The sequence below is a fragment of the Eleginops maclovinus genome, chromosome 12 (genome assembly GCF_036324505.1).
Source record: "Eleginops maclovinus isolate JMC-PN-2008 ecotype Puerto Natales chromosome 12, JC_Emac_rtc_rv5, whole genome shotgun sequence".
Lineage (NCBI taxonomy): Eukaryota > Metazoa > Chordata > Actinopteri > Perciformes > Eleginopidae > Eleginops > Eleginops maclovinus.
In genome coordinates this window covers 27924668-27944302 of record NC_086360.1, presented here as the reverse complement: position 1 = coordinate 27944302, position 19635 = coordinate 27924668, and the positions used below count along the sequence as shown (strand labels likewise).

At 41.6% G+C, this 19635-nt stretch overlaps 1 protein-coding gene across 1 annotated transcript in view; it reads right to left on the bottom strand.

The window, feature by feature from the left end:
* The window catches only part of cux2b (cut-like homeobox 2b), a 154157-nt gene that overhangs the window by 28026 nt on the left and 106496 nt on the right, over window positions 1-19635 (bottom strand). Inside the window, exon 6 of the mRNA XM_063897575.1 lies at window positions 4097-4175. Within this exon, the coding sequence (XP_063753645.1) occupies window positions 4097-4175 (79 nt within the window). The remainder of the gene's footprint in view (window positions 1-4096; window positions 4176-19635) is intronic.

The following is a 19635-nucleotide window of genomic DNA, read 5'->3' as shown; positions in this document are numbered from 1 at the left end:
GTTCAGGTGTATATCAGTATGTAGTGTCTCTACTTTAAAGAGTCCTCTCCTGATGATGTTCAGGTGTATATCAGTATGTAGTGTCTCTACTTTAAAGAGTCCTCTCCTGCTGATGTTCAGGTGTATATCAGTATGTAGAGTCTCTACTTTAAAGAGTCCTCTCCTGCTGATGTTCAGGTGTATATCAGTATGTAGCGTCTCTACTTTAAAGAGTCCTCTCCTGCTGATGTTCAGGTGTATATCAGTATGTAGCGTCTCTACTGTGAACTGTTTCAATGCTTTAATGTTCTCATTGGTCAACCGCTTAGAGATGTCCCGCCCCCTTAGCCTATCACGTACAATGTGTTGGAGCACAAGCCAATAAAAGCACGAGTGTTGCATAGTGATGTCACTACTATTACTACGAAGTAAACAAAGGAGTCTAATGGAGCAGTTTTAGGCAAGGGTTCGGAGAGAAAGAGGGAACACAGGGATTTTAGCCTTTGAAGACCATTTACATGAACTAAAACCTGTATGACACACTACAGGAAAGGGAAAACCCCCCAAAAGCAGAATAGGGCCTCTTTAAATACATGTATTGAAGCTCAGATGTTATTTCTGCTTTTTTAACCTGTACTATGTGCTCCTGTGTTTCAGTGTTAGGTTACTGCCTGAATACTCTTTATGAAAGAAAAGCTTTTCCTAATATTGAATAAAATTCTGTTCCTAAAGACCTTTCTTTTCTAAGGTCACATGGTTCTGTAGTCTTACATAATGAACTTAAGTATAAAACATCTCAAGGGTATGTATTTTGATATTGAGGTAATTCAACATCTGTAATATTTCGATACTCAGATCAGACTTTCAGTGTTTTGTATTCCATAGTGTGAATGTGAGCGTGGGGTTAACCGCCACAGGTCACATATTGCATACGTCTTGCATGCATTAACCGTTCCCCTCTCCTCTGATTGGACCTCTCACACACACACACACACACACACACACACACACACACACACACACCGCGAGGACAGACGCACTTTCCAATGAAATAATAGAAAGAAAAAACCTCCTTGCAATGAATAGTAATAACTGCATTAAGATTAACGAGCGCGGCGTGTAAAGAATAATTGCATCTGTCAAAACATTAAAAATACATGAGCTGTGGCGTTTGGGTGGGTGGGGGGGGGTGTTGTGTTTGAGCTGGTGGGGGTAGAGAGAAATGAAGTGGGGCTGCAGCCAAATGACTGTCCTCCGCTGGACCTGCAGTCATCCATTGTAGAAAAGATGGGGGGGAGAGAGAGAGAGAGAGAGAGAGAGAGAGAGAGAGAGAGAGAGAGAGAGAGAGAGAGAGAGAGAGAGAGAGATGTGACCTTGGACACCAGCAGCAAGAAGTGCAGTGACAAACAGAATACTGTAGACCCCCCCCCCACACACCCACACACACACACACACACACACACACACACACACACACACACACACACACACCACACACACACACACACACAGATGGTAGATATGCTTGGACACAGATATACTCTCTCTGTTTGGCTGCAGACAGAGAAGTGTGTGTGTGTGTGTGTGTGTGTGTGTGTGTGTGTGTGTGTGTGTGTGTGTGTGTGTGTGTGTGTGTGTGTGTGTGTGTGTGTGTGTGTGTGTGTGTGTGTGTGTGTGGGGGGGAGGTATATTTGGCATAATTTTGGGATCAGTCAAAGATAGTTTTCATGCTGTAGATCCACCTCAGCAAAGCGTAGATAAACTTTTTTTGCAGTACTATTTCTTTAAAAGAGTCCTTATTATTAGGTTTCAGTGCATGTCAATGGCAAAATATAGACAAATATATTACCGGTTAATCAACAAACATGTTTATAGTTGAGTCAATAAGGAAAATAGTTGTAAACAGCAGCTCTAAGCTTTATAGTTTGACCTGAAGATAGTGGCTGTAAAAAGTACCTTCCTCTAAACGGTAGTTCTTGTAGTCTTTAGTGCATGTAAATGGTCTGCAAAGGCTAAAATCCCTGTGTCCCTGTTTTTCTTCAGGATACACAGTTTATCCAGCTTTGTTGAGTTTTTTAGGACAGAAACAGACTCTCTTTGCAAAGGTAATGTCAACCACGGTCCCCTGATGTAATAAATACACTAATGAGACAGAAATGGCCAACGCTGCATCGCTGTGGTGTTTTCTACCCTCACATAGCGTCCATTTAGCCTGACAGTGTCCTTTCTTTTCATTTTACAGTCTTTGTTCTGGAGTACAACACCTCCTCACTGACTATTCTCCACGTTGTTCCAGAACACATCCAGCACATACGCCCCTGGGCTTGAATTGAGGCGTCTATATAAGAGCTATAGGTCAGAAAATCAAACTGAATGCATCTTCAAAGTCACGGTATTTCTTATCAAGGAAATAACTCCGTGTGTGTGTATAAGTGTGTGTGTGCTGGTGCAATATCAAGCAGGCGACTTCAAGGAAAAATGGAGACCTTTAAAAGTCACTCGCTATTTTTTCTGACGCAGACTTTTATCTTGTATTCATTGAATCTGTAAACAGCGTTTCTCTGCAGCTGCCACAAGTGTTCCTCTGATCTGCTGCGAGATTGGTTCGCCGTCTCCTGCAACAAAGAGCAACGCACGGCACGGCACGGGAAATAAACCCTTGTGGAACTCCCTCTTTATTTCTATATGGTCACGAATACTACTACTTATTTTCACCATGGCGTACTCCTCTGATATTAATAACGTGTGCATACTCGGTTATTCTGCACCGTACTTCGGATATACAAATAAAGGAATTCTGATTCTGCAACACACAACCTTCTCCGACTCCCCCGTCCTCCTCACCCCTCTTTCTCTCCCCACTTTCCCTCCCTCGTTGGCCTCATCAGGCCCTGTGCGGCAGACTTCAGTGGGATTTTAATTGGCCCTCCACAATCAGCGGCAGTAGCGATGGCTCCTGCAGGATGTGTTGCTCCGCGGCCCGGCTTCACTCCAGCAGCAGCGCAGCGTTTTGAAGTGGCCTCATGCAGAGTTTTGGAAACCAGTCTGAGAGCGCAGACTTTGAAAAATAGATAAGAGCCGCGGGGAACGGGCGCGCACTTTCTCAAAGTTTGTGTTGTTCATATATATAGATGTCACTGTGTGTATAGGGGAGTCCAGAGGGGGAGGTGGAGGTTTGATGAGGGAGCATTACAGATTTGATTCATATAATACCCTGTGGAACTCCCTCTTTATTTCATATGGTCACGAATATACTTGTTTTCACATGGGTACTCCTCTGATATTAAAACGTGTGCATACTCGGTTATTCTGCACCGTACTTCGGATATACGTCAAATTATTCTGATTCTGCAATATGTAGTACGGTGCGCACATTTTGCCTCTTCTATGTTTGAATACATTTATATATTTTATTTCTAAAAAGGAGAAACCACAAAAACTATTTTAATGCTTTATTTATAAAAACAATACAATAATATTTATTTAGTTTATGTTTCATTTATAATATATATTTATTATTTATATTATATTTTATATCTTAGTTTTGCACTTTAATTTTTTTGGACCAAATGTTTTGGAATCCAATTTTTACTTACAAACATTTTTATTTAAAAAAAGGTTCTTTTTATTATTAATAATAATAATAATAATAATAATAATAATAATAATAATAATAATAATAATAATAATAATTATAATCATAACTTTCTTGAAACAAAACTTTTCTGTTTTATTTTTATTTTGTGTCAAAAGGAGAAATCCAATGTTCGTTTTGACTTCTCTAGCTTTTCTTATCTTCTTTATGTGACTTACAGTCTTTAAATATATGTTTTAGAGCAAGGGCTATGGCCATCAACAGAGCTGTTTGAGAGAGGAGCACTGAGGAGTCTTATGATCAACTCCAGAAAAATGTAAATAAAGTGACTTAAAATGCATTGAATTACTGGAAAGTCGCCCAAATAAGCAGCAAGATACAAACATTTGGTCTGAATTTAGTACAACCGAAGACACAGAGGGGTGAAAGGAGATTGTAGAGCTGATGTGTGTGTCAGTGTGTGTGTGTGCTACTGTTGTTCGTGCACATACACACATGTTGTGTGTTAGTGGGGGGACTCACCCGGGGCCTCGATAAGCTGTTTGTAGATTCCCAGGAATGCCGACTCGGCCTCCTTGCTGCGCTTGTTCAGAGCAACCACCTGCAGCGCGGAGGAGAAGAAGAAGATGAAGCCATTAAGGTAAACACGGAGAGAGGTAACCGCCCATGTGTTTCACTCGCCGAGCACAACATATTTACATCTCAGGAATTACACTGACTTTTACACAGAGCAGGAAACCTTGGAAATATTAAATTGCCAAAGATGAATCGATAGCAATGAGAGCAAAGGTCATCGTGCTGCAGACTCCAATAACTCCAGTACCTGAGACTGTTGTAGCTTCAGTATTTATAACAGAGGAATACCGTGTGATTCATATAATTTATGCAAATATTGATTAACTTGTTGATTTTATTCATGGATTGTTATCAGACAAAGGGCTACAGAAGCTGTTTATAATCAACCAACAAACATATTATTTACACACACACACACACACACACACACACCTTTGTAGATTCTAAAACTGCACATGTATTAATGTGTAAAGAAAGAAGATCCTTCCTGACTGTTTCAAGAAGTTGTACCAGATTAGAGCAAAACTAGTTTTTTTAAATGTCAGAAATAAACTAAAATGAAACCAATAAAATAAATGTGGCTGAACCAAAAAAAGATCAATACAAATAAATAAAATAATCTTAAACAAAATGTAATTATATAAAATAATGTAAAATAAAATCATTTTTAATAAACCAAAAAAGATTTGCATTTTTCTTATTTAAATAAATGAATATAAAATTCAATTCCATTCAATCAAAACAACTCCAGAGCTGTTTGAACAAAAAATAAAAACGCACAATCCAATCCGAATTCTTTGTTTCTATCTAAGCTTTAACAACAAAAACACGCTTAAAACTATTCCAACCTCCTCTGTTTATCTGCTGCATGTTGCTCACTGACATTTGTCTGGGTGTGAAGGCGTGCAGGCGTAGGCTCACCACTGACAGCGGCCTCCATCAGCAGCAGCAACCTGCTATCCCGCGCTCAGCGGGGGAGGCAAACCAATTAACGATTCATTAGGAGGGACAGAGAGAGTGAATTAGCCGCCACCTGGCCCCATGGAGAGGCACCTGCACCAGTGGGTATGTGGGTTACTCTGCGCTGGGCTAATGCTAACACCTCGGGCCTGAGAGTGAGTCAGAGGACGAGCTGCCTCTATGTCCTACATTACATTCAGCTTTTATCCAAAGAGACTTACAATGAGGGCAATCAGCCATGAAGATACAAGTAGAACAGCAAAAAAAAAACTTACATTAGCTTTTAATAGAGAGCTGCAGGAATCCTTAAACCCTTAAATGAGTCAGCACTTCCTGTTCCCTGGTAGCTGGCACAAGCTGAAGAGATTTTAAGAAGAAGAGTGTCTGAAAGAGACGACTTAACGCCATCACGCCGAACATTAGCCGCCCTTAGCTTAGCGGTGGTGACCTGAAGTCATGTGACCGTGCTGTAGTTCCTTTATAGCCCAACATTAGCCTCCTTTAGCTTAGCGGTGGTGACCTGAAGTCATGTGACCGTGCTGTAGTTCCTTTATACCCCAACATTAGCCGCCTTTAGCTTAGCGGTGGTGATCTGAAGTCATGTGACCGTGCTGTAGTTCCTTTATAGCCCAACATTAGCCTCCTTTAGCTTAGCAGTGGTGACGTGAAGTCATGTGACCGTGCTGTAGTTCCTTTATAGCCCAACATTAGCCGCCTTTAGCTTTCATGTTGATTCTTTCAGTCCTTTTTTGTTTCTACATTTAATAAGAATTATGCAAAATAATCAGTTAAAGACGGCAGTATAAGTCAGCTTTGGTTCGTCACCATTATTATTGTTGTTTATTACTCCTTTATGTTTGTATATTTTTTGTAGGCCACTCGACGTCGCCCTATTTATTAGTCGATTTAATTGCACATCTGTAAAAACGGAGTGCTTCCACATGGAATCATATGAAAGCAATTCTAAATCTTGTTTTATCTTGGGGAAAAAGTATTTCAGCCTGAACAAAAACACTTAAAATGATAAATCAACTGAAGAAATCTTAGACAACTAAGTCCAAAATGGCCAATTAGGCTGCAGCAGACCGCTCATCATTTGTTTGACTCCACTTGAAAAACTTTCACTTTGCACAGACATTATGAGAGTGATGGTGGTGGTGTGTTGGGGCTGTTTAGCCGGGTTATAAATAAGGTGTGTGGGAAACAGCAAAGGGACCTGAGAGCCTTTGATTTACTGGAAATGGCTGGCGTCTTTCCCCTGGGAGGCATAACGACAGCATCATGTTTAAAGAAATATCATAAAGATCAAGCAAATCCCCCCATCACTCCCACTCGCAGCCGCTCAGAGGAGTTCATGGAAAATGGAAAAGGCTGGAGCCCCGATCGATACAGATGCAATAGTGTGCAGCTCTCAGCCTCTGCCTGTTACACTGTGCTGTTGTTTCACTCAGCGTTACCCCAAGTTTAACCCCCCCAATTGAACCTCCTCTCTCCGTGCAGGACGTGATGTTAGCGTTGGCATGTAGCGGCACCAACTGTGAAAATGTGTGAAGCACGGCGGCAACGACGACACTGTTTCTATGTGTGTGCTTTGTTTTTAACTAGGAGTAATTGAGTGTCACGACAAAAGGTGGAGGAAGTACACAGATCCTGTAAAAGTACTTATACTACAGTAAGCTTTTACGTTTCTGTGCATGTAAATGGTCCACAAAGGCTAAAATCCCCACAGCCCAAAATGTTTCGATCAGGAGGAACGTGCTGCAGCTTCAGAAAGGATGCAGATATAGAAACACCTGAAGAACATCTCCAGCAGCTCTTCAACACCTGCAGCATTGAGGAAACATGAGCAGCGTTTACTAAAAGCTGCAGAAACCAAACGCTGCAAGAAGCTCCAAACACAACGGAGACCAGGGGACACTAACGAGAGACGCACACAGCTGGAGACCAGGGGACACTAAAGAGAGACGCACACACCTGGAGACCAGGGGACACTAAAGAGAGACGCACACAGCTGGAGACCAGGGGACACTAAAGAGAGACGCACACAGCTGGAGACCAGGGGACACTAAAGAGAGAGTGTCTCTTTAGTGTCCCCTGGTCTCCTTTTAGTAAACGCTGCTCATGTTTCCTCAAGCTGCTGAAGATGTTTCTAGATGCTGCAGTTGTTGAAGAGCTGCTGCAGATGTTTCTGCATGAGTTTTGGAGCATCTGTGTTTCTGTATCTGCATCGTTTCTGAAGCTGTAGAGTGTTTGCACCTGTCGGCCACCGCACAGTTCAGCTGTATCTACAGAGTCCATACAAGAAGAGACATGTAAAGAAAGAGTTATCTTTGAGGGGTAAACTTCAGGTCTTTTGTGCAACCCCGCCTCCCTGAACCCACCGCTGCTTTACTTCCTCTGAAGCACTTATATATAAACATGAGATGAGTGTGCAGCGTGTACAGAGACCCTGTGAAGCAGCGGAGACAGTGAGGGTCTCCTGGTCCTCCATCATCCTTTAACGAGAGAACACGGAGATTACCTCCACAATCACACCATTAACCTGCCTACAGACACCAGCACACACATCAATCACACGCCTGCCTGACGCCCGCCATGCTACACACACACACACACACACACACACACACACACACACACACACACACACACACACACACACACACACACACACACACACACACACACACACACACACACACACACACACACACACAGCCTTTGCTATCATCAAAGCAGCTGAGGTGTCGTGCATAATATGGGCTGATCAGGGAGTCATCTTCATCTTCGTGCTAATCTCTTTCAGGGTCTCACACACACAGACACACACACACACACACACACACACACACACACACACACACACACACACACACACACACACACACACACACACACACACACACACACACACACACACACACACACACACACACACACACAGCAGGGGAAAGTACATCTACTCAAGTACTGAATAGTATCATTTTGAGGTACTTGTACTTCCCTTGTGTATTTCCATTGAATACTACTTCATGCTTCTACTTCACTACACTATAGAGAAGAATAATACACTTTGTATTCCATTACATTTATTTAACACTACCTTTATATAAAAACACAAGATATTCTTAGTAATATTAAACTTATCTACCAGGTATTTGTATTTTTATCTACCAGGTATTTGTATTTTTATCTACCAGGTATTTGTATTTTTATCTACCAGGTATTGAAATTTCCTCCTGATATATATATTTTATTATGAAACTGTGAACAGAGCCATTCTGCACACTACGTACTACACTAAATAACTGAAAGGTTGACTTTAATTAAGTGTATTAAGTCAACAGATTTCACATAACTGTATTAGGTTAGTTGAAAGCAACAATATTACGTTTAAATATTTGGTTCAACTTCATGTTGTTGCTTTCAACTAACCTAATACAGTTGTGTGAAATCTGTTGACTTAATACACTTAATTAAAGTCAACCTTTCAGTTTGTTCAGTGTTTAAGCTTCAATACTTTAAGTCCATTCAGCTGATAATACTTTTACTATACTTAATTAAAAGAGTATTTTACGACCACAGTATTTCTACTTTTACGGAGTTAAAGAGCCTACGTACTTCTTCCACCTTTGATCGAAAACTGTGCTGGAAAGTAACTTTTACTCAAGTACTGTAAGTAACATGTTGTGTTACTTGTACTTTACTTGAGTATTTCTATTTAAATGCTCCTTAATATTTCCTCTCCACTACATTCTAGTCTTGAAAGTAAGTAAACCGCAACCAGTGGTGGAAGAAGTACTCAGATTTTGTATTTAGGTAATAATAAGTAGAAATACCAAGGAGTAAAATTCATCTGTTGCTGTACAAGTACTGCATTAACATTTTCATTGAAGTAAAAGTACACATTGACTTTAAAAAGTACTTAATAAAAAGTACTCAGGAATCACAAAACCAGATGAATATCTAGCTTAGTATTTCATTTAAATACTGCTGGGTAACGTATTGTATATTAAACAAAGTCAATTATAAGCTGATTTATATTTTACTGTATTTTAAAATTAAGTCTAAGTGGCTTGAAATGGAAATACTCAGGAAAAGTACCTCAAAAATAAAGGTTTTTGCTAAGTAACTAAAGCTGTCAAATGAATTTAGTGCAGTAGAAGTACAATATCTGCATGTCAACTGTGGAGTAGACAGAGCGTAAAGTGGCTTCAAATGGAAATACTCAAGAAAAGAACCTCTAAAATAAGAAAAGTACCTCTAAAATAAGAAAAGTACCTCTAAAATAAGAAAAGTACCCAACAAAAGGGAACAGCTTCAGGAAATACAACATCCCATATCCTCAGAATCCAGGTCTGTCTTCACACTCTTTGTTTGTGTGGTAAAGGAAACGGAGGGAGTGTGTTTGGCCACAGGTTGATTTTACAAGCAGGACGAGTAAAGCCCGGGGCGAGTGAGAGAGAGAGAGAGTGGGGGGGGGGGGACAAAGAAACCTGTTAGTGCTCCTCCATAACTCTTCACACACAGGCTGCTGGGAAATACTTACTGATAAGCCTGGGAGAATACTTACAGTACCCTCAGTGTGTGTGTGTGTGTGTGTGTGTGTGTGTGTGTGTGTGTGTGTGTGTGTGTGTGTGTGTGTGTGTGTGTGTGTGTGTACATGTGTGGAGGAAGAGGAGCGATAAAAGGAAGGCGGAGATAAGCTGAAGTAGAGTGAGAGAGTGCAGAGACACACAACGGAAAAAAGGGGTTCCCATAAAGAGCGCAATTAGCAATTATGCAGTCATCAATTACAATTATCACAACTGGTGATTATGCAATTATCACTCTAAATCATCGCTTCACCCCCAGGCTGCCCCCCCTCTGTGATTTGGTTGTTTTGGGGAAGCGTTGTGATGATGCAGGTGATTAGAGTGTGTGACGATGAAGGGTGTGTGTGTGCCTCTTTCACACTGTTAGCTGGTAAAGTAGTGGTGAGCATAAATCAAATTCCTTTTTAAAATGACATTATTACAGCATGAAGATACTCGTTAAAACAGAAGCAACAAAACTATCAAAGGGGCCTTAATTTGGGTTAAGGGGTTTTCCCTTTGATGTAGTGTTTTAAATAGGTTTTAGTGCATGTCAATGGTCTGCAAAGGCTAAAATCCCTGTGTTCCCTCCATGCCTGAAACACCTCCATTAGACGTCTTTGTTTACTTCCTGAACGTAATGACATCACTACGGAACACTCATACGTGATAGGCTAAGGAGCGGGACATCTCCAAGCTGTCACTCAACCACAACAGAGACGGACTCTTTAAAGTAGAGAGACTACATACTGATATACACCTGAACATCAGCAGGAGAGGACTCTTTAAAGTAGAGACGCTACATACTGATATACACCTGAACATCAGCAGGATAGGACTCTTTAAAGTAGAGACACTACATACTAATATACACCTGAACATCAGCAGGAGAGTACTCTTTAAAGTAGAGACACTACATACTGATATACACCTGAACATCAGCAGGAGAGGACTCTTTAAAGTAGAGACACTACATACTGATATACACCTGAACATCAGCAGGAGAGGACTCTTTAAAGTAGAGACCCTAAATACTGATATACACCTGAACATCAGCAGGAGAGGACTCTTTAAAGTAGAGATACTACATACTGATATACACCTGAACATCAGCAGGAGAGGACTCTTTAAAGTAGAGACACTACATACTGATATACACCTGAACATCAGCAGGAGAGGACTCTTTAAAGTAGAGACACTACATACTGATACACACCTGAACATCAGCAGGAGAGGACTCTTTAAAGTAGAGACCCTACATACTGATATACACCTGAACATCAGCAGGAGAGGACTCTTTAAAGTAGAGACACTACATACTGATACACACCTGAACATCAGCAGGAGAGGACTCTTTAAAGTAGAGACTCTACATACTGATATACACCTGAACATCAGCAGGAGAGGACTCTTTAAAGTAGAGACACTACATACTGATATACACCTGAACATCAGCAGGAGAGGACTCTTTAAAGTAGAGACTCTACATACTGATATACACCTGAACATCAGCAGGAGAGGACTCTTTAAAGTAGAGACACTACATACTGATATACACCTGAACATCAGCAGGAGAGGACTCTTTAAAGTAGAGACACTACATACTGATATACACCTGAACATCAGCAGGAGAGGACTCTTTAAAGTAGAGACACTACATACTGATATACACCTGAACATCAGCAGGAGAGGACTCTTTAAAGAAATAAGGGATGTTTTCTGCTGTGGACATGTACAGCCTTTCCTTGTCTTCTTCTTCTGTTGAGTTTTATATATCCATAAATGTTGCATTACTGCCACCTGCTGCACCTTACCCGATATAATCCAGCATAGTACATTTACACATTTCTAGGCACCTATGCGTGAAAGAGGCTTTATTTCAGGATCAGAATTCCTTTATTCGTCCCACACAAGTGGAAACTAACATTGTTACAGCAAAGTATTGACATAAAATGTGGGCTTGCTATTAAATATAAATGGGTGGCACGGATTTCCCTGAAGATAGATCCCTGCTAAAATCTAAATATCCAATGAGGAAATGTCCCTGAACACATCATGGCTGGACTGCCAGAGTGAACGTGACCTAAGTGTGAATTCTTGGCGCATGTGATTGATTCCTCAGTATTTTTATGCATGTGTGTGTTTGTGTGTGTGTGTGTGTGTGTGTGTGTGTGTGTGTGTGTGTGTGTGTGTGTGTGTGTGTGTGTGTGTGTGTGTGTGTGTGTGTGTGTGTGTGTGTGTGTGTGACATAGTGTCTCAGGGAGAATGTGGTTGGTGCTGTGGGTGGTTTGGGGACAGAAAGTGTTTGGGTCCCTGAGGCCTCTAAATTACCTGTCATCTTTCCCATGATGCAAAGGTCATTGCACAATCATAGGGAGTCCATCCTACTGCGCTGCTCAGTGAGCGGCGGTCCGGCCCACAGGCTGACAGGATGTCAAAACAACCCTGGTCCCGCTCCATGCTTATTAGAACAAAACAGTGGGAAGCCCTCCACCACCGAGGCAACACTTGTCACAACACCTTGCAGAAGAATCCACTGGATTCCTGGCAAAAAACACTCCTGGCTGTGTGTAAAAGTGTCGAGGAAACGGGGGGGAATATCACCGAGGCTCTATTATATGATGTGTTAAATTGCACAGGAAACTAAAGCTGAGGGTCATATTTCAATAAATCAATTTTCCATTAAATAGTTTGAAGTTAAAGAGTTCATATCATACTTTAAAGAGTCCTCTCCTGCTGATGTTCAGGTGTATATCAGTATGTAGTGTCTCTACTTTAAAGAGTACTCTCCTGCTGATGTTCAGGTGTGTATCAGTATGTAGAGTCACTACTTTAAAGAGTCCTCTCCTGCTGATGTTCAGGTGTATATCAGTATGTAGTGTCTCTCCTTTAAAGAGTCCTCTCCTGCTGATGTTCAGGTGTATATCAGTATGTAGAGTCTCTACTTTAAAGAGTCCTCTCCTGCTGATGTTCAGGTGTATATCAGTATGTAGTGTCTCTACTTTAAAGAGTCCTCTCCTGCTGATGTTCAGGTGTATATCAGTATGTACCGTCTCTACTTTAAAGAGTCCTCTCCTGCTTATGTTCAGGTGTATATCAGTATGTAGTGTCTCTACTTTAAAGAGTCCTCTCCTGCTGATGTTCAGGTGTGTATCAGTATGTAGTGTCTCTACTTTAAAGAGTCCTCTCCTGCTGGTGTTCAGGTGTATATCAGTATGTAGTGTCTCTACTTTAAAGAGTCCTCTCCTGCTGGTGTTCAGGTGTATATCAGTATGTAGTGTCTCTACTTTAAAGAGTCCTCTCCTGCTGATGTTCAGGTGTATATCAGTATGTAGAGTCTCTACTTTAAAGAGTCCTCTCCTGCTGATGTTCAGGTGTATATCAGTATGTAGTGTCTCTACTTTAAAGAGTCCTCTCCTGCTGATGTTCAGGTGTATATCAGTATGTAGAGTCTCTACTTTAAAGAGTCCTCTCCTGCTGATGTTCAGGTGTATATCAGTATGTAGAGTCTCTACTTTAAAGAGTCCTCTCCTGCTGGTGTTCAGGTGTATATCAGTATGTAGAGTCTCTACTTTAAAGAGTCCTCTCCTGCTGATGTTCAGGTGTATATCAGTATGTAGAGTCTCTACTTTAAAGAGTCCTCTCCTGCTGATGTTCAGGTGTATATCAGTATGTAGTGTCTCTACTTTAAAGAGTCCTCTCCTGCTGATGTTCAGGTGTATATCAGTATGTAGTGTCTCTACTTTAAAGAGTCCTCTCCTGCTGATGTTCAGGTGTATATCAGTATGTAGAGTCTCTACTTTAAAGAGTCCTCTCCTGCTGATGTTCAGGTGTATATCAGTATGTAGTGTCTCTTTATGTTTCTCATACTGTCTGTGCTGCAGCTCCTCTTTTCACCCTCTGTCTGAAACCAGAGCCCAGGCTGCTGTGATTGGTTAGCTGGCCGGCTCTGTTGTGATTTCTCAACGGCTTATAGATGTCCCGCCTCTTAACTTATCAAGTACATATATGTATGTGTTGGAGCGCTAGCCAATAGGAGCACGAGTGTCACATATGGAACTGAGGGATTTTAGCCTCTGCAGACCATTTACATGCACAGAAACCTATGGAAGTTCCCAGAAAGCAAAAAAGCTGCTTTTCAATCCATCTCTAACTTTTAGTATTGCTGCAACTTGATCTCGGCATTAGTATCTTGTGGAAATCTATTTCAACTTTAGAAATGTCACACCTTTTAACTTGCATTTAATACTTATTTAAATGTTTGTAAAATGAAGGATTAAGATACCATACAGTATGAACGTATAGGGGCTTGATTTCCTAATATCTATAGTTAAACTTCAGTGTAACAGGCATTGTCTTCAGGTAAAATTAAGATTGAAGCTTCATTTGACCATTATTTCCCTTATCGATTCATCTATGAATACGTTTGTTGGTTAACTACTTTATATACTTGTCTATTTAACATTAGAAAACTGTGACAGAGACAGTCAGTTTCCCTAAAGGCCTACAGGATGTCTCAAATATAAAGCTATTCCATTTAAAACATCAAACTAACAAGGAGCACTTGAATGCATCATTGACCCTGACATAGGTCTCTTCTCTCGGAGGCTTATTCCAGTTTGCTAATGCCTTATGAAAAGCCCTTTAAAGGTCAGCATTTGAAACTGATCTAATTTTAAAGAAAATCGAGGGATGCATTTGCATGGCCGACTAACCACCGGAGTCACCGACATGTTCGCTTCAATACCGTTTAAACAGCCCCAGAGAGGAAACCTGCAATCCCACACTTCAGTCTCCTTGATACGTGAACTTCAAATGCAAAACCATCACCCTGCCTTCAGAAGCAGGAAAAACATCGTATTTTAGCCGAGCGTGCCACCCAGCACTTTTGCATCTGTCACTGCTGGCATTTGTTTGGAGTGCAGGTTCAGAGGAGAAGATGAGTTGGTGCGGAGTGACTGATGAGTGGGTGGAGGAGAGGGCCAGAGGTAAACACTACTGCAATACAGTGTGAAAGCTCAGAGATACACCCACACACACACACACACACACACACACACACACACACAGGCTTGAACTAGCATGCATGCACACACACGCCAAGGCTTGCAGATAGAGATGGCGAAAGTACACAATCCTTCACTAGAGTAGAAGTACAGATACTCTTGTATGTATTTGCGTTGCATTTGATATTTAGGTAATCAGGTAACATTACTCTAATATTTTGAGGCTCAGATGAGGTCACTGATTACATTTGTGGACGTGTAACTAGCTACTGTAACGGACTACATTTTTAAAGTTCCCCTCCCCACCCTGCCCTGCACACAGGCTGTGTTTGAGGGCAGATGTAATCATGGTGACACCCGTCTCCAGCAGCATGGCGGTGGCGGTGTTCGTCTCTGGACGCCCGGCGAGATGAGCAGTCACAGCTCTGACACACATCTCGTCGCCACGTCAATTCCAATCAGGAGAGCCTGTCAGTCACGACGGACTGCAGTGCTGCCGCCTCAGCCAAAACAAACCACCAGAGCTGACCGATATTCTTTTTTGTGGCATCCACTGCCGAGGTAAACACACGCTGGACAAAATCAGAGAGGTAATGCAGCTCCATTTATGGACGCTCGGCTGCATTTAAATGGAAGTAGAGAAGGAAATGATTGGGAAATAAGCAGGAAAATGTCAATATATAGGTTTTAAAAGAGGTTTCTAGAATAAATCCATCTAAAAAGAAAGTAGGAAGGATTTTCATTCTGTTTGTGAAGCTATAATTGCATTAGCAGAAAATAATGTGACCGTGTAACCATGCAGGAGACACTTGGAGCTTTAGCTAACACAATGATAGCAAACTCATGGTTAAATTGCTGGAATACTAACATTTTACCGGTATAATATTTACCCTTTCTCCATTCATTTAAGCGTCTTAGCATATTAGCACTTAAAGCAAAAACTGCCTATAAGCGGTGGACCCTGAAGTCACCCCTTCGTGCAATTCAGTTTTAAAGGCCCAACCATCTTTGTTTCTAGGAACCAGAAATGACACAAGGTGGTGAACACGTACTACCAACTTTATGAACTGAAAACAGGGTGTGAAAGGGTTGAAGATGTAAGACAAAAACACGGACAACACCTGGTTGTAGTAGCTCTAAAGAGGACGCTGTTTTATCCTCTATTTATTAAGACTTGAAACTAGGAAATAAGACCATAAACTCATCAGGAAAATGTTTACTAAGGTAGTAGTAAATCAAATAACGGGGCATATTTTCTCATAGACTTCTATACAATCAACCAGAGGTGTCGCTATTAGAAATAATGCACTTTTTGTTTTGATTCAAGACAAAATGTACCCGTATGTAATAACAAATATATCGCCTCGGTGCCCTGTCAATCACAAATTACCCATTTTACTAACTGACTAAAATGTACCGAACAAACTGTAGCTGAAAAAAAGGCCTGAATCTAGAGATCGAGACCATGAACTAAATAGGAAAACGTTTTCTGAGGTATAAAATCAAATAAGAAGTAGGGTACTTTTCTCATAGACTTCTATACAAACATCTAGAGGAGTCGACGCCCCCTGCTGGATACAAAATAAGCCTCTGGCTGATTGGTATGTAATTAGATGTGTATGTATTATCTATATTATGTATGAAGGTATGTTTATATGTAGAACTATTGGAAAAAAGTAGAGTTTCGAGCAAAGTGTGCAAGATTGAAACTCAGGGAATCATGAAAATCCCAATGATTCATGCTGAGGTGTACATGAATGTGTTTAACGACTTCTAATACATCTCTCTAAATGCTACACATGTCCAACAATCAGCAACATGATTGATTATTTCTCTGAGAACTATGAATGTCTGTACAACATCTCATGCCAATCCATCAAACCTCTCCTTGAAAAGCTGCATCGAGACATATGACGTGTCACTTGAATATGAGACAAGAAGAAATGAGCGAGACCTCGGGTCAATGCCCCGGGAGAGAGTGTTAGTAATGACCCGGGCTGGGAGGAGAGAGCAGATTTCCACAGATCAAGGTGGAGCTGACGTAATCCCGACGGACGTGGCAAACCGAGCAGCATGAGAGACAAAACATGGCACGACATTAAACCCAGATCAAAGGGCCTGCTGTCTCCACCTCGCAGCAGGTGCCTTCTGGGTCCTCCTCACCTTCAACAGGCGGCAAGAGCGCTCTGCTACCCGCCCCCTCCGCAAAACTTACAGAAAAAACACACCAATCTCGGCGGCCCTCAAAGTCACGGCAAAGTCAAAGTGGGGAAAAACACAGGGAAGAAACAAATCTTTTGTGAACGTCTTTGTAGTTCAAAAGACAGGAGTTGTCATTTTCTTTGAGCTTGCTTTTTTTTCTTGTGTGCAAATGTTTGATGCAAGCAATGACCTAAACCTTGAGGAAAGTGTGCCTGCAGAAAACGTATAAATCACTGCTCGATGGGAGGGTGCGGGGGCGTGCTGAGGCTAAGATGAAGGCACCGGTTGATGTGCAAAAAAAACACAGAGGGAGGGTTGTTGAAAAAGTGGCAATGAATGCACCTGGACTACATTTTCAGAGCTGGGAAATAGAAAGTAGAGATTGAAACCACAAAGTCTTTGTACACTATAAGGTTATACATCAGGGGTCATTTTCTCATAGACTTCTATACAATCTGACGTAGGTGACTTGAAGCCTGCCAAACAATCCTGCTTCTGCTGAAGGTTTGGAAACATATGGTGCAGGAATTAGCTCCATTATCTGCTGCTTTCAAAGGAAGATCTCAAGGTAGGGCCTGGACATTCGAGGTGTAGTGATAGGAAGACATATTTGTGCTTTTGTGACAAAATTCTAAACAAGTCATTGTTAGCCGGCTCGAATCTTACATGCAGAATCACAAGGTAGCCCCACCCTAAAGCCTACGCTGCTTTATTGTCTATTTTACTATAAATGGGACAATAATTTACCTAATGAACGAGTGCACCTGGACCACATTTGAGAGCTGGGAGAAGTGTTAAGAGGAGAGAAGAGAGGGAAGGTAAGAGCTAATTATAAAAGTAAAGTGCCCCCATTATCCCGGTGCCGTACTGCCCTGGTGAACAAAGCTAACAGCAGATGGGGAGTCATGGGTAACTGTGCCAATGTGAGCCAAAGCCCCGGAGTGGACGGACCCTGGCATAGAGGGGAGGCACAGCTGCATATCTCACCCTCAGACTCATGTTGACAGTGTTTCTCCAGCCCTGCCTACACTAGTCAAGGTGAGACAGCATGACACGAGGGGAGAGAGAGCGAGAAAGGGAGAGCGCTGCACTATGATGGATAGCGCTCTCCATCCACCTCTCCTCTCGTTCGCTCTCAGAAACGCTGGTGACTTTCCAGTGAGGCAATTATCATTGCAGAATGCATAATAGCCTAATTAATTACAGGTGTCAGCGCCGCCTTTGTTTCGGCAAGGAGGAACATCGTGCCAAAGCCGCATCCGCTGAAAGGAGCAGCGCTGATGAACGAGGAGAAGAGCGGAGGAACGCAGATGACTTGAAGTCTGCCAAACAATCCTGCGTCCGCTGATAGATTGGAAACACATGGTGCAGGAATTAGCTCCATTATTTGCTTGATAAATCTGCTGTTGTCAGTAGCAGTGGTGCAGGGCGCCATCTTTGTTTGTTTTTTACCTAAAGGTTACACGCAGATTCATAAGGTAGCCCCGCCATTACCATATGCAGCTTTATCGTACCCTAAATGGGACCATGATTTCAAGAATGAACGTCACACTGTATTAAAAAGAAATGACTTAGGTGGCCGTCGTATAGCTCAGTGGGTAGAGAGCTGGCGGTCATATACTGTGGTTTGATCCCCAATACATGCGGTGGACCCAGTTTCGAATCCGGCCTGAGTCCCTTTGCTGCGCGTCATCCCCTCTGTCTCCCCATTTCTGAACTGCACTGTATTAAAGGCACTGGTTGCCCCAAAAATGTGTAAAAATAATAATTACTTAGGTAGTAAATATGGTAAGAAATAGAGTGAATTTCTCATAGACTTCTATACAATCAGACTTCCTTTTTCAGCTAGTTTAGTCGCCCCTAGCTGGCCATTACAGATGAACAAGCCTTGGACTCTAAACTAGAGATTGAGATCAAAAATCAGAAGGCTATAAATGAGGGACTATTTTCTCCTAGACTTCTATACAATCTGTGTGGTTTTTGCAAAGAAGACCTGACGAACACAGACGATTTGAAGTCTGCCATACATTGGAAACACATGGCGCAGGAATTAGCTCCAGTATGTGCTTGATAAATCTGCTGTTGTCAGTAGCAGTGGGGTAATGATAGGGGAGCGCCATCTCTGTTGCAACTAAGTGCAAAACAAGTCATTTTTAGGCAAAATCTTAAACTAAGACCAGAACACACTGCGGTTTTGCCCTTCAATCACAAAGTTACTGCCACCCTAAAGCATACGCGGCTTTGTTTTACCATAAATAGGAACATTATTTACTAAATGAACATCATGCTTTTATCAAAGAAGACTTAAACCTAGTGATTGACACCATAAACTCATTAGAAAATGAGGTTCAACATTTCATAGACTTCTATACAATCAGAGTTCCTTTTGCAACTAGTTGAGTCGCCCCCTGCTGGCCATTTCAGGTAAACAAACTCTGAACATTGTAAGGGATTGAGACCTTAACCTCAAAAGGCCGGTGTTTACTAAAGTTATAAATGTCTCATAGACTTCTGTACAATATGACTTCCTTTTACCTGTGGAGTGGCCCCCTACACTACTGGATTTTAGAAAAGAACCGGCATGGAACTGGCCAGGAAAAGAGCTGAGAACAGAAGTTAGCTAAACAATCCTGCCTTTGAAGACAAAAAATTCAGACCATAAATTCATCAGGAAAATCGGTACAAAGGCAAAGAAGTAGGGACATTTTTTTTCATAGACTTCTATACATGTTGACATCTTTTT